The following is a 14,763-nucleotide window of genomic DNA, read 5'->3' on the forward strand; positions in this document are numbered from 1 at the left end:
CTACTTCGCTGTGACCTCTAAATACCTATAAATGACTACTTAGGTTTCGATATTCAGCATTCATCTCAATCACATATACAGCAAAGGGTAGAGATCAAGCATTAGGACTGGTCAAAAGGACATTCCATGACTGCTCATCAAGACCTTGACACAGCCGAAGAGGCACGAAAGACCAAAGGAAGCGCATCTTTAACAATGCTTAATGATGTGACTGTTCTGTGGCCCATCACACAACTTCAAATCTAGGAATATGTAGGGAAAATCATTCAAACTTTTTATTTCTTGGGAATCTGGAAACAGAAACGTGTGTGTGAGGCCATTTTACTAAATATATAACATCCCCAAGTGTTTATAAATGCATTGCGACAGCTTTGTAAGTTGTGGAAGGTATGCCCATCTGATCATTTGTTAAGGCACAAACAAGATATTTAACGGTTGTGGAGCTTTAACTTCCTTTTACGTACTATATAATAACGTTTTTTCTTGTATGGTGCCGACAGTGTATGCACTGCTGTACATAGAATGTTTGCAGGCACGAGTTCCTCCCCCTTACAGCTTACAATCTATCCTTTGAGGCACAGGCAGATAAAGTAACTTGCTCAAGTTCACAAGGAGCAGATACCAGGATTTGAACCAGGTTCCCCTGCTTCAAACTCTGTGTCATTGTTTTCCATAACGATTTGTGAATAAGCACATTATTAACATGCATTAAATATTAAGCAGATATCTAAGAAAAGTAGAGAGAAGCTCACATCAGAGTAGATCTTAACCCCTTCCATGCCTGAGTGCAATATATTGCTGGCTACATTTGTTCTGAAGGGGTTAATAAAAATGCACGGATTTACACTATCTGTACACTGGGAATAACTCGCTGCACCAGGTCGCGCAGATGTTAAGCCAGTAACGAATAACAAAAATGAACAGCAGCACTAAAGCAAGAAGTAGGAAAAAATAATGGTAGAACATACATACCTTGTCTTTGGCTATTGCTGGCGGCTGCTTTAATACTTCCTTTACGGTTTGAATGACCGTTTCTGTCCTCATCACACTTATGGAGCGAACCAACTCTACCAGCAAAAGCTGTTCTTCACTTGCCGTTGGGATCACCTGTATACATAGGGGGAAAAAAATGACTCAGAACTGCAGGCAGATCAGCTAGTTCCAATTTAATGCGCAATAGCCTTTCCCTGCTACACGGTCAAGCTCTTCACAGCAAAAAGGGGACAATCATAGCCATGTGTTTGTGGCTGCAGCACACGCTTTGGATTTATTTTCTAGTAGAAAGCTACTTTGTCAAGACATTTAAGGCTATTTGCTTTTGTTCGTTGCCAACATTCAACACCATTTTAAAATCAGCGCTACAATAGAAGAATTAAATCAAGCCATGGGAAGGAGGAGAAGGGATGCCGAAATCTCGACAGACACACCATTAAGTGAAACCCTACACAGCATAGTTGCAATGTATTATATTCCCCTATGGCAGTGACGTGGTCGAGTAGCAGGCAGAACCCCCGTTACCTTTGTGCGCGCTGAGTTTTTGTTTCGTCTTCTTTCATTCCAGACAAATGCAATGGCTGCCATAAAATGGACTCCGTGATTCATGGAAATGGGCCCCAGCAGCTCCAGAATCTGCTGTCTCAAGTTCTGCGACAAAGCAAGAACTTGCTGAAGTTATTACTGCCAAACTGTAGTTCATTAGATTCATAATACAGGAGTGGCTTTACCTTTTGATTCTTTTAAAGAGATACTAGAAAACGCTATAGAAACTATGATGAAAATAACAACAAGGTCAGGCTATTGGTAATTTGGCGTGGGTAAAGAAAGAGGTGCTGGGGGCCAATACAGTACTGTAATCCAAACATGCTTGGGATAGACAAAGTTATCCTAAATATGAAAGAAAGACAAGGATCAAATAGTGTCTGAAGTCGTACAGCAGATAGGAAAATGGGCAGACGTGGTGAGCCAGGTGGTTCTTATATGCAGTCAAATTCTATGTTTCAAGCTACACCTCTCCATTTATTGCCGAATAGTTTGCACCGCTCAGTCACTCAGAAGTTGCCACGAGGCTTTCTGTTTTGTAGCTTGTGTCTCGCTTTGAGCAGAGGGCCCTTTTACAGTGTTTTGTTTTGTATTCACTTGGATGGCCTGAAGTTGTCCTTTTGTATTTCTATAATACCTGCTCTGATCACACTGGGGCTGGTGAGCTGCTTTATTTGGTCATTGCCAGTAATTTTTTTTCCTTTCTTTTCTAATCCGATCAAAACTATTCACTCATAATAGAGTTTGGCCCGGATAATGAAGAGTGCCAAGTATACCAAGCAACAGAAAATAAACTCTTGCACAGAATAAGGACAAACCAAATGTAGGGCCCTTATATTGCCCAAATGAAGGCTGCTTTTCATTGGTACCTAAGTGGACAGTTTATATGGAGATGTCCCATCTCATTCACATTCTCCTATGCGCCATTTTGTTTTCACCTCATGTAAAGGGAGAAGTGCTGTGGAGAGCAAAAAGTATCTCCCTGCAAGGTCACGAGGTCCATGTTACTAAGCAGTGCAATGCCACAAGGCACCTTCACTTGAATGGCATGTAAGGTATCCTTGGGCACCAGAAAGCGTCTTAAGAAATAGCACCACATCGTAAACATGGGCCTCGAACTGCCTCATACCCATTCAGCAGCGCAAGGGGTAGCTCTACATGCAGAAGGAGGACTTAGACAACCTGCAGTTGTGGCTGAATAGTCAACTCAACCTGCTCTATATCGCACATTACTTGCACAATGCAGAGAAACGTTAGGCCTACAATGAATGGTCATTAATCTTCCATAACAATGGCAAATGGATTTACATTTCAAAATCTGATTACATATTTTTTTGGTAACGTACTTAATACATAATTGTACAGTAAAATGACAGCTATCGTAAAAATGCAGCAACCTAACAAAATGCAGAGCAAATACTGCTATTAAAGGAGCAACACAAGCAGGCGATTTTGTTTTGCAACTTTTTACATTTTGTAATATAGTATTGAAGCAGGGGGGACTCGGGGGCTGAACCCCATTAATTTCAGCTCCGGGGACCGCATGCGCCCCGAGATATGCACCTCCGTAGGGTGTGCTGGTTTCTCCGGCAAGTTTAAAGCTCCTGTGTCACGTTGGTCAATATGAAGCCACACGGCTTCCTATCGGCTCGCAGGTCGCTGGAGTTTTGGAAAGCGGCCATTAAGCGATTCCTGCTAGCCGAGAGGCTACTGGCACCCCCTACGGAGGTGAATATTGCCGGAAACAGATGGTCCCTGGAGAGAGGAGATGAGGCGGAGGATATGGGAGAGAGGAGATGGAGGCGGAGGATATGGGAGAGAGGAGATGGAGGTGGAGGCTATGGGAGAGAGGAGATGGAGGCGGAGGCTATGGGAGAGAGGAGATGGAGGCGGAGGATATGGGAGAGAGGAGATGAGGCGGAGGATATGGGAGAGAGGAGATGAGGCGGAGGATATGGGAGAGAGGAGATGAGGATATGGGAGAGAGGAGATGAAGCAGAGGATATGGGAGCGAGGAGATGAGGCAGAGGATATGGGAGAGAGGAGATGCAGGTGGAGGATATGGGAGAGAGGAGATGGAGGCGCGGAGGATATGGGAGAGAGGAGATGGAGGCGCGGAGGATATGGGAGAGAGGAGATGGAGGCGGAGGCTATGGGAGAGAGGAGATGGAGGCGGAGGATATGGGAGAGAGGAGATGAGGCAGAGGATATGGGAGAGAGGAGATGGAAGCGGAGGATATGGGAGAGAGGAGATGGAGGCGGAGGATATGGGAGAGGGGAGATGGAGGCGGAGGATATGGGAGAGAGGAGATGGAGGCGGAGGATATGGGAGAGAGGAGATGAGGATACGGGAGAGAGGAGATGGAGGCGGAGGATATGGGAGAGAGGAGATGAGGCAGAGGATATGGGAGAGAGGAGATGAGGCTGAGGATATGGGAGAGAGGAGATGAGGCAGAGGATATGGGAGAGAGGAGATGGAGGCGGAGGATATGGGAGAGAGGAGATGGAGGCGGAGGATATGGGAGAGAGGAGATGGAGGCGCGGAGGATATGGGAGAGAGGAGATGGAGGCGGAGGATATGGGAGAGAGGAGATGGAGGTGGAGGATATGGGAGAGAGGAGATGAGGATATGGGAGAGAGGAGATGAGGCAGAGGATATGGAAGAGAGGAGATGAGGCAGAGGATATGGGAGAGAGGAGATGGAGGCGGAGGATATGGGAGAGAGGAGATGGAGGCGGCGGATATGGGAGAGGAGATGAGGCGGAGGATATGGGAGAGAGGAGATGGAGGCGGCGGATATGGGAGAGAGGAGATGAGGCAGAGGCTATGAGAGAGAGGAGATGGAGGCGGAGGATATGGAAGAGAGGAGATGGAGGCTATGGGAGAGAGGAGATGGAGGCGGAGGCTACGGGAGAGAGGAGATGAGGCGGAGGCTATGGGAGAGAGGAGATGAGGATATGGGAGAGAGGAGATGAGGCGGAGGATATGGGAGAGAGGAGATGGAGGTGGAGTATATGGGAGAGAGGAGATGGAGGCGGAGGCTACGGGAGAGAGGAGATGATGCGGAGGCTATGGGAGAGAGGAGATGAGGATATGGGAGAGAGGAGATGAGGCGGAGGATATGGGAGAGAGGAGATGAGGATATGGGAGAGAGGAGATGGAGGCGGAGGCTATGGGAGAGAGGAGATGGAGGCGGAGGATATGGGAGAGAGGAGATGGAGGCGGAGGCTATGGGAGAGAGGAGATGGAGGCGGAGGATATGGGAGAGAGGAGATGAGGCGGAGGATATGGGAGAGAGGAGATGAGGCGGAGGCTATGGGAGAGAGGAGATGGAGGCGGCGGATATGGGAGAGAGGAGATGAGGCGGAGGATATGGGAGAGAGGAGATGAGGCGGAGGATATGGGAGAGAGGAGATGAGGCGGAGGATATGGGAGAGAGGAGATGGAGGCGGAGGATATGGGAGAGAGGAGATGAGGATATGGGAGAGAGGAGATGGAGGCGGAGGATATGGGAGGAGATGAAGATATGTGAGAGAGGAGATGAGGCGCAGGCTATGGGAGAGAGGAGATGAGGATATGGGAGAGAGGAGATGGAGGCGGAGGATATGGGAGAGAGGAGATGAGGCTATGGGAGAGAGGAGATGAGGATATGGGAGAGAGATGAGGCAGAGGCAATGGGAGAGAGGAGATGGAGGCGGCGGAGGCTATGGGAGAGAGGAGATGGAGGCGGCGGAGGCTATGGGAGAGAGGAGATGGAGGCGGCGGAGGCTATGGGAGAGAGGAGATGGAGGCGGAGGATATGGGAGAGAGGAGATGAGGCGGAGGATATGGGAGAGAGGAGATGAGGATATGGGAGAGAGGAGATGAGGCGGAGGATATGGGAGAGAGGAGATGAGGCGGAGGATATGAGAGAGAGGAGATGGAGGCGGAGGATATGGGAGAGAGATGAGGATATGGGAGAGAGGAGATGAGGCGGAGGATATGGGAGAGAGAAGATGGAGGCGGAGGCTATGGGAGAGAGGAGATGGAGGCGGAGGATATGGGAGAGAGGAGATGAGGATATGGGAGAGAGGAGATGGAGGCGGAGGCTATGGGAGAGAGGAGATGGAGGCGGAGGATATGGGAGAGAGGAGATGGAGGCGGAGGCTATGGGAGAGAGGAGATGGAGGCGGAGGATATGGGAGAGAGGAGATGAGGCGGAGGATATGGGAGAGAGGAGATGAGGCGGAGGCTATGGGAGAGAGGAGATGGAGGCGGCGGATATGGGAGAGAGGAGATGAGGCGGAGGATATGGGAGAGAGGAGATGAGGCGGAGGATATGGGAGAGAGGAGATGGAGGCGGAGGATATGGGAGAGAGGAGATGAGGATATGGGAGAGAGGAGATGAGGATATGGGAGAGAGGAGATGGAGGCGGAGGATATGGGAGAGAGGAGATGAGGCTATGGGAGAGAGGAGATGAGGATATGGGAGAGAGGAGATGAGGCGGAGGCTATGGGAGAGAGGAGATGAGGATATGAGAGAGAGGAGATGGAGGCGGAGGATATGGGAGAGAGGAGATGGAGGCGGAGGATATGGGAGAGAGGAGATGGAGGCGGCGGAGGCTATGGGAGAGAGATGAGGCGGAGGATATGGGAGAGAGGAGATGGAGGTGGAGGATATGGGAGAGAGGAGATGAGGATATGGGAGAGAGGAGATGGAGGCGGAGGCTATGGGAGAGAGGAGATGGAGGCGCAGGATATGGGAGAGAGGAGATGAGGATATGGGAGACAGGAGATGAGGCGGAGGATATGGGAGAGAGGAGATGGAGGCGGAGGATATGGGAGAGAGGAGATGAGGCAGAGGATATGGGAGAGAGGAGATGAGGATATGGGAGAGAGGAGATGAGGCAGAGGATATGGGAGAGAGGAGATGGAGGCGGAGGATATGGGAGAGAGGAGATGGAGGAGTAGAGATTCTTATTTGTTTAAAAACTACCCAAACACACTTTTAAAAACAACACAGAGTGACAACTGTGCTCAAAAAGGAGCACACCTGAGATACAGTAACTGGAAAATATACCAATTTAAGTCATTAAAATATACTTTGCATATCTAAATTAGCATATTTCCCAGGTATCACAGGTGATGTCCCCTTTGTGCACAGGTGCGTCTCCATGTGCAGCTTGAAGCTGTGTTTGGGGTGGTATACAAGCGCCTTGGAACTCTAGCAATGAACAATCTGGTTTGCAATAACACACAAATTAGGTTGAGAATAGTGTTATTCCCAGTACTGTGTTATATTTAAAAAGGTAACCACCTCCAAAAGCATTTATGGTGATTAAATAAAAAAAAATAAAAGATGGGTGAACTGTCTCTTTACAAAATATAGATCACACTTTATGGCCTTCAGTATTTCTGCATTAACACCTGCATTGCTTAAAGCCTATAGCAAAAAGGAGGATGAATTACAGAGCTTGGTGGTATTCATGCTGCCTTGTCTGTCCTAAAAAGAGAGCTCACCTTGGTTGACCCAAGGTTGATTGTGGTGACAGATGCAGCGGCAGCGGCGATGTTCTTCTCGGAAGAGTCAGCTTGATGCAGGATGCTCCATAGTAAGGTGACGGAAGACATTATCAAATGAAGGATGGAGAGAATCCCGCTGCGGGCTTCAAGTAAGTGTTTCTGATCTACGTTGACCATAAGCTGCCAGAGGTGAAGAGAAAAGCAAAGGACATTCAAAGTACATACTGCGCAAGTAAAACTGCCGGTCACGTATGCAAAAGAAAAACAAGTAACACCGTGATGTGTGCAATTTATGTGTAGGACACTACATGGAGAGTATATATACTATTTAGAACCAGTAATCACAGATGTAGCAGGCTTCGTTGTTTGCTGTGGTGTGATACGTTGTAATATATTCAGACAATGCTGCCACTGAATCGTATGGCAACCCTGTGATGTGCTAAATGATACGGTGGTATGTTCAATTATCTGGAGAACAAGGTCATGTGCTTCATCTGCAAATGCACTAATTATATCATTTAGGTACTGTATGTATTATTTTCAGCTATCCTGTTATCCTACGGCCTAAAGCGACGGAACCGGTGGAATTCTGTACTTGCACAATGAAATCATTATTACTGCGCAGAAAAGTCTAGAGTCAAAGTACTGTAGTTTGATGTTGTCCCAGTAATTTGCCATTTTCCTCAATCCCCTTTTTAACCAAGAAAAAAAAATGTTGATGAGCAGGACTGTTGGGAACAAATCCTGATTGTGTAACCAACATTATTTGCTGTTCTACATGTAATTGTATATTAAAATGCTCTAATAATACCTATGGAAACACCTGCATACCACCAAGGAAAAGCCACCTGCTGGTGCTCTCACACAGCATATCATATGTAAAACAAGAGGCTTCATTCCCATGCGATGTAGCTCCTTGCATATGTCAACTCTGTTACATAACTGAGGAGGAAATACAGTGTGTTGGGGTTATAGAAAATAAAAACAGGAGGTGAATCAGTACAGTGGGTTGGACGGTCCCTTTGTATGCACAGTCATATTGCCGGATCACACCTCTTTCCGTGAGGGTATGTGGAAAGGGGATCAGCAGGAGAAAGAAAATGAGCTAATGCAGAGCTACATTATAGCTTGGTCATTTAGAATTAATTTACTTGATGTATATGCCCAAAGTCCTTGCTACCAATTGTAAGTTTGTGTATAATCTTCTTTAATAAGCTCTTGTTAGTGGCTCAGCTCATACCTGATCGGCTTCTTACTTCAATGTGCACTGGTGTAAAGTAACCACAGAACTTCAACAGAGACAGTGCTTAGTGTGAAAACGCATGCTTTCCGAGATCAACTGTAACCTCTTCTGCCAGAAAAAGGCCCGAAGTAACATACGTCAAAGCAATGGGTAGCAACATTGTTACAAAAAACAATTGTTTTCCCCCCTCATTTCTGTCACTGCCACTATATTGAAGTGAAGTGAAATAGAGCCATGACAAGATTATTAAAATGCTCTCAATAGGAGATATTTGTGAGTTATTTCAATATTATTTGTGTGCGTTTTCAAGACAATCTAAAAAGGCATGTAGAAGAGGAATGCGCTACAAGTGTGTGTGTCATTTTAGTGGCTTCTACAAGTAACAGAATGCTCCATTATGATAAGCAAATAAGAGCAGTACTTACAATATGTCCAATTAATTCCAACCCTGTTGAAAGCAGGAACTGTATTCCTCCACTACTTTACTTAATCAATATCTTTATCCACCATATAATACTATCAAAACGTGCCAATGCACAATTGCCATTGTCACTGCAGAGTATGAGTAGCTTTGCTGTACTAGATCATACACTTCAGTCTTAAAACAAAAGACTGCCATCACAAACAAACTAATAGAGAAAAGGGAAAGTCAGTGAGACCACCCACTATAATGTATGGCAAGACATCTCCATCAACCAGGGCGGCGCATACAAAATACATATCACTGCTTTACCTGATGGTACTGAGCTGATGGATCAAGCAGGCAGTAATGAATTATTGTAGTAATGCCTTCTAAAAGCGTCAGAATCATGTCTGGTGGGACAAAGGATGCCATCCACAGAGGTCTAAAATGCAAAACAAAAGTTGTTTTTGTTTGTTTAGTAACTATCAGTAACAACAGAACAGCGTCAAATAAAGCAGTTGTAGAAGAGGAAAATTATAAAATGACGTGCCTACTGTCTGATAATCCAGTTTCATACTTGTATTGCTGAATTAGGTTATCCAGATTTCTGCAAAGCTGTAATGTCACAGAAACAACTACTTTCTGTAAGATTTTCCCCATGTAGGGCAGGGTAGATGTGATCAGGCCGATCCACTGGGGGTGCATTTTACAAGCGTAGTGCTGGTGCAAAGCTCTAATCACTGCACAGAGGAACATTCCTTGGCACGTGATTGGCTGGGAGTGCAGATACTCGAGGGAAGTCATTGGCTGCTGAGGGTTGATATGCTCCAGGTCAGTGATGACAAACTCAAAACCCGCTTCATTGTCTTCTGGAACAGTCAGGACACGATGCTCCAGAACTATCAGTCCCTGAAGAACTTTTAATAGCCGAGATTGCAAGGTGCTGCCGTTGTCAAACTCATCCTCCGAGAAGTTAATGAGACTGTCTTCAGAGAAGCCTTCTTCAATGGTCATGATGTTCTTCTCAGCCATTCGTTCACTGTGCCACTTCTGCGCACTAAATATCGACGACAGGAGACAGTGGAGAATCACTTTCTGAACCTTGCATTTAGACAACATATCCGAGATGAAACTGGCAAAGCCCTTTGCAGAACTTTCTATGACATTTGCAAGCTCAGTAAAGAGCAGAGTCAGAATTTCAATGCTCATCATTTGCATGTTGCGATTGCCCATCAGATCTTGCTGCGTCACTTTAACATGAGTAGGATAGTGGCTTCTCATGAAATACAAACATAAAGATATGAGAATTTCGATGTACATAGAACTACGGAAATTGTGGTTTGAGTCCAGTGGAATATTACTATAAAAATCTTTTCCCATAACAGAAATCCGATGCCTAGCTAAAAGATTTTGCAGCAAAGATAGCTGAGGGGTATATGCATTACTCACACTGGTGGTTGAGATGGCATTCACAAAGACTGCGGGGCTTGTTTTTAATATGGCTTTTATGGCAGAAAAAGCATATAATGTCCGCGAAGAGTCATACATCTGCAGATACAAAAGCACATGCTGGTAGAGGGGATGAATATTAAAATGTGGGGATTTCTGTATGCCGGGAGACCCCACGTCACTTTCAATTTCGGACATTTCTCCCTCTCCGCAACTGTACCAGTTCTCTAAATCTAACCCATCACTAAAGAAAACACTGGCCTGTTTCAATTTTTCATTCTGCAATTTCTTCTTGTCTTCGTCTTTCCGCCTTGCAATTTTGACTTTGGGCTTTGCGCCTGGTTGTTTGCGGACATTTTTAAAAGCGGGGTCCTTTTCGCTCACCTTTTCGGCCACTTTCCCTTTGAAGGTAAACTGGATACTGCTGTGACTCCTCTTCCTGTGTTGTGCTTCTGCTGAAGCAAGGCTAATGTCTGTCAGGTTTTGTTGGCTCGCAATTGATGGAGAGGAGAGGTTTCTGGATATAGCTTTTGCTAGGCTTTCAATGCCAACTTCTGAAGACACGGACAAAAAGTTAGAAGTGTCATTTGTGATTAGGCTGTCCTCGTTCCCGTGAATGTTTTCATCCTCATTATCGGCCACATCTAGGGCGGAGCTGAACACACTGAACTTGTTCATTGGGTCTTCCTGGTGAGGCTGTGAGCAATTTGATTCAGTCTCTTCACCAAGGTCTCGAACTACTGCGCATATCAAATCAGAAATAACTTGCTGAACAATCTCATCAGGAGAATCTCGGAGACTTTGACATCTATCTGGGGCAGTTATACTCTCTACATCCACTTCGTAGTTGAGGCTGTCGCCTACTGAAGACTGAGAACACCCAGAGTCTGAACTCTGCAGGGTCTCTATTTGTTGATCCGGAAGCTCAAAATCGGACAATACCATGGGAATGGTTTCACTGCTGGTACTCAGAAGGGAAAGCCGGTCACTGAGCGGGTTTACTGTGAGACTGAAGCTCTCCATTTCATCCATGCCTACTTGTTTAGAGGTTGTCTGACCGTTAGTGGTCTGTGCTTTGGGAAACGCTGTACAAAAAAACAAAAATGTAATCAAATGATAGTTAATACCCATACATATGTTGGTTTACATTGTTATAACTGCTGGTTAAATATAAGAAAATGTTAAAATTCACTTTGGAAACCTGCCCTTAAAAGCTAAAGAGTGACATATTTTTAATAACCTAAAGTCTCTTCACCTAAAACAGACGTTATTGCCTCGTGTCAATAATTATATCTGCTGACCTCCACTGACGACATCTAAAGCTTGCTAACCTCGACCCAAGACAAATAGAAAATTACTCATATTGGGTCTTATTGGAGGTTACTGGCCACTGGGGCAGGAACATAGACTTAACAGGACAGCCCTGTCAATGATCTGTGCATTCGTACTACAATAAGCACCTAAGACGACACTTATGGATGGGCCGGTCACACGCTGTGGGTCCTCTAAACCTCAGCAACTTGACTGTCCGTACTCTAACATGGATCTTCTACCAATAAGTTACTGCTCTAATTTTGACTGGGGAAGAAGCAATCGTACATCCTGCAAGACAAGACTTTAGTGCAGCGTATCTAAAAATATTGGTTAGCACCGCTGTGGCATCTCTTCTTTAAGTTGTATTTTATCTACAAGGATCTTTGGGGGTTCAACATTTGTATTAATACTCGTACTAGTATAGTACACAAGAAATAGTGTGTGCGCGTATAGATATACATTTAGTCTTCCCAACCCCCTTTACATGAACTTTAGTAATCAGCACTATAAAGTCATTTAATGATGAGCAGTGCAATGTTTTTGTGAATGTGCAACATTAGTTTAAAAGGACAGAAAGAGTAAACTGGAGTGATCCCCAAACATATTTCTCATTTGCCGTTTTTGATCATGTGTAATAATGTATAAGCTCCATAACAAACAGAACAGCTCTGCGTAGTACTGAAATCATGTCCAATACATGCAGTGAAACGAGATTCTCAAACTCTTGAAGCTCTCTAGGTGTGGTTCCTGCATGTCATCATAGTATATGTGCAAAGGCCAATAGCCAACAACCTCTCTGTGTGGGATTTACTCCCAAGTGTAAGATAGCCACTATTAGTGTCAGCACCAGAATGGTAATGAGAACTGTAAAAGTAGAAACCACAGAACCTCACCAAGCTGCAATAAATATTTGTGCAATCTGGGGCATTAAACATACCATCAGTGGAGGAACATGATCGTAAAAATGTCTTCCTGTTGTCTTCAAAATAACGAAGCGATTTATTCCAGTGCCTCTCTGCTTGCACACGTTGCACGGACACCCGCTGAGTTTTCGGATGGAGCAGCAGCAGGAGAAGAGGTTCAATAACTCTAGCAATGTCATGTCTCTGGAGGACTTGATTTAACCAGGCTTGGCCCACAGATGAGGTACAGCCATCCCAGCTATTAAGACTGTCCAACATGATAAACAATGACCTACAGGAACAATACAGAAAATAGCAAAGCTGATTTGTATTAAAACAGTCAAAACAACATGTATACAACAAAAGACAGAAAAGCCCAAAGCTACATCCAATGTGACAAAAATACACAGTGAAATACTTATATATTCTCTTGGGAAAGGATCATTTAGTTAAACCCTTTGGCCAAAGCGTTCTAAGCCCGCAAGCCACATCAAGGCATGACCAGTGAGCAGCTCCTAAAACTACCTGATACAATTCTCATTTACGTCTATTAGGAGGGAGAATGACCACATTGGGTCTGTCCAAACACGGGAACACGAAAAAGACCTGCTAACTTAGAAAGTGGGGAGGGGCGAGCTTAAACCCTTGGGGGAGGGGCTACCAACCTCCAAACAACTGGGAACAGCTGCAAATTAAGGTTAATAAACAGACAAAATCCCAGCAAGCGCAAGAAACCCCAAAACCCACCACAAAATGACTAAATTAACTAAAAGACCCTTTTTCAAATAGAATATAGAAATATTTCACTGTGTATTTTGTCAGATTGGAAGTAGCATTGGGCTTCTCTGTCTTTTGTTGTATACATTTGGCCACGCTCAGTAGCATTCCTTTTGACACACACACACACACACACACACAATTTTGCTGGGATTTTGTGTGTTTATTAGTCAAAACAACTTAATTAAAATACCAAAGCATTGTATGACATAACCAAATCTTCATGCACCCAAAGCATGAACAAGGATAAGCCGAGTAGTTAAACAGTACGTGTTAACATGTTTTTCATTTTAATTCATTCAACGAATACAGAAAGATCTAAAATATTACAGGTTTGTTTCTCAAACCTTCTTTCTGAAGGTCCAAACTTCAGTTTGGTGGACATCTTTTGTTATGTAATGCTCCATTATCCTTCTACCTATATCTCCCTCAATATTTTCTGTCTGTCCCACAGATGCTCTATAATGACTAAGAGTACTGGGGTGGCCATGGTGTTGCATCAACGGGGTGAGGGGAAAAAACAGGTCCCCAGGTGCATGGATCTCCTCAATTCATTGCTCAGCCGTCACTCATGTCGGAAAAAATTCCTCCTCTTCTCTATATGTTTAATAACTAAAAGGAGCATCCCAGAACTTAACGGCAGCTGTGGGAGGGGATGCCATGGATTGCCACATAAATAACGCCCACTTCCCTGTGTTGATAACTCATCTATGTGTTATGGTGTCCACACAGAGCACTTAGAGCACCCATGATGGAACAAAATGAAAGGCACCAAAATCCCCAAGAGGCAGGAATTAATACCCTGGTCAAACAATTACAGGTTGCATATCTTGGCTAAAGTTGGGTTAACGGTTATTAATAGGTTTATAAAAGCCTGTATTCAAACTCCTTACTACTGGAAAATATACAACAGCCAAACCACAATGAGAAAACTGTACACACAATTATATCTGACACGGATAAAGAGAGAGAGATGATTACCACCATCAATGTTTCAAAGCAATGCAGTCATATGAAAGGACATTTTTACTGACAGATATGGTCAACTCTCTTTTGTGGGTATTTAGAACTCTTCTTTTAGGAGCATTGAAGTAGGTTTGTGCTTTTGCTTTAGATCACTTACTACAGTATACCAAGTGTAATATATTTTGAATTGATAGCAATCCTCAGTAAAATGTTATTTTTAGCATGAAGTTCTATAGCTGTTTTTCTAAAAGGCTTGCTATTCAATTCAGGTAAGATGAGGTTATCTGCTTTTACTATTATAAATTTGACACGTATAAGAATTTTATATTATCTGAAATATATTAATCAGTATCCCAGACCTGTCAAAAGTGCGTCCGTAGGATGAGGACTTGTTAATATGAAGGTCCCTGGTGAGGTGCCAAAGCACCGCAAATCTCCCATGAGCCTCCATCCTTATTTTCTGTAACGAAAAAAAAAAAAATAATACAATACAGTAGTGACATTTCCTAATATAAGCAGGAAACTTTACAGCATTGGCTAGCTGCTAAAACCGGGAAATCGGATATTACACCAAGTACTAGGTCTCCCAGAGCCTCTGGCAACACAGATGAAAAATAAGCAATTGAGTCAGGAATTCATTATTGCGCCCAAGGTGAATAAAACACTAG

The 14,763-nt window shown here is 44.4% G+C and overlaps 1 protein-coding gene across 5 annotated transcripts in view; it reads right to left on the minus strand.

Annotated features, from left to right (window-relative positions):
* The window catches only part of DOP1A (DOP1 leucine zipper like protein A), a 75,803-nt gene that overhangs the window by 23,017 nt on the left and 38,023 nt on the right, over positions 1 to 14,763 (minus strand). For all 5 annotated transcript variants that reach the window (XR_012801162.1, XM_075597933.1, XM_075597934.1 and 2 more), the window contains 7 exons: positions 14,455 to 14,555; positions 12,388 to 12,644; positions 9,238 to 11,221; positions 9,018 to 9,129; positions 7,039 to 7,221; positions 1,519 to 1,644; positions 973 to 1,107 (listed from right to left, as the gene is read on the minus strand). Coding sequence is in view for 4 of the 5 variants with exons in the window: in XM_075597933.1 (XP_075454048.1) it covers positions 973 to 1,107; positions 1,519 to 1,644; positions 7,039 to 7,221; positions 9,018 to 9,129; positions 9,238 to 11,221; positions 12,388 to 12,644; positions 14,455 to 14,555 (2,898 nt within the window). In the remaining variant the exon portion in view is untranslated. The remainder of the gene's footprint in view (positions 1 to 972; positions 1,108 to 1,518; positions 1,645 to 7,038; positions 7,222 to 9,017; positions 9,130 to 9,237; positions 11,222 to 12,387; positions 12,645 to 14,454; positions 14,556 to 14,763) is intronic.

Source organism: Ascaphus truei, chromosome 4 (genome assembly GCF_040206685.1).
Source record: "Ascaphus truei isolate aAscTru1 chromosome 4, aAscTru1.hap1, whole genome shotgun sequence".
Taxonomy (NCBI): Eukaryota; Metazoa; Chordata; class Amphibia; order Anura; family Ascaphidae; genus Ascaphus; species Ascaphus truei.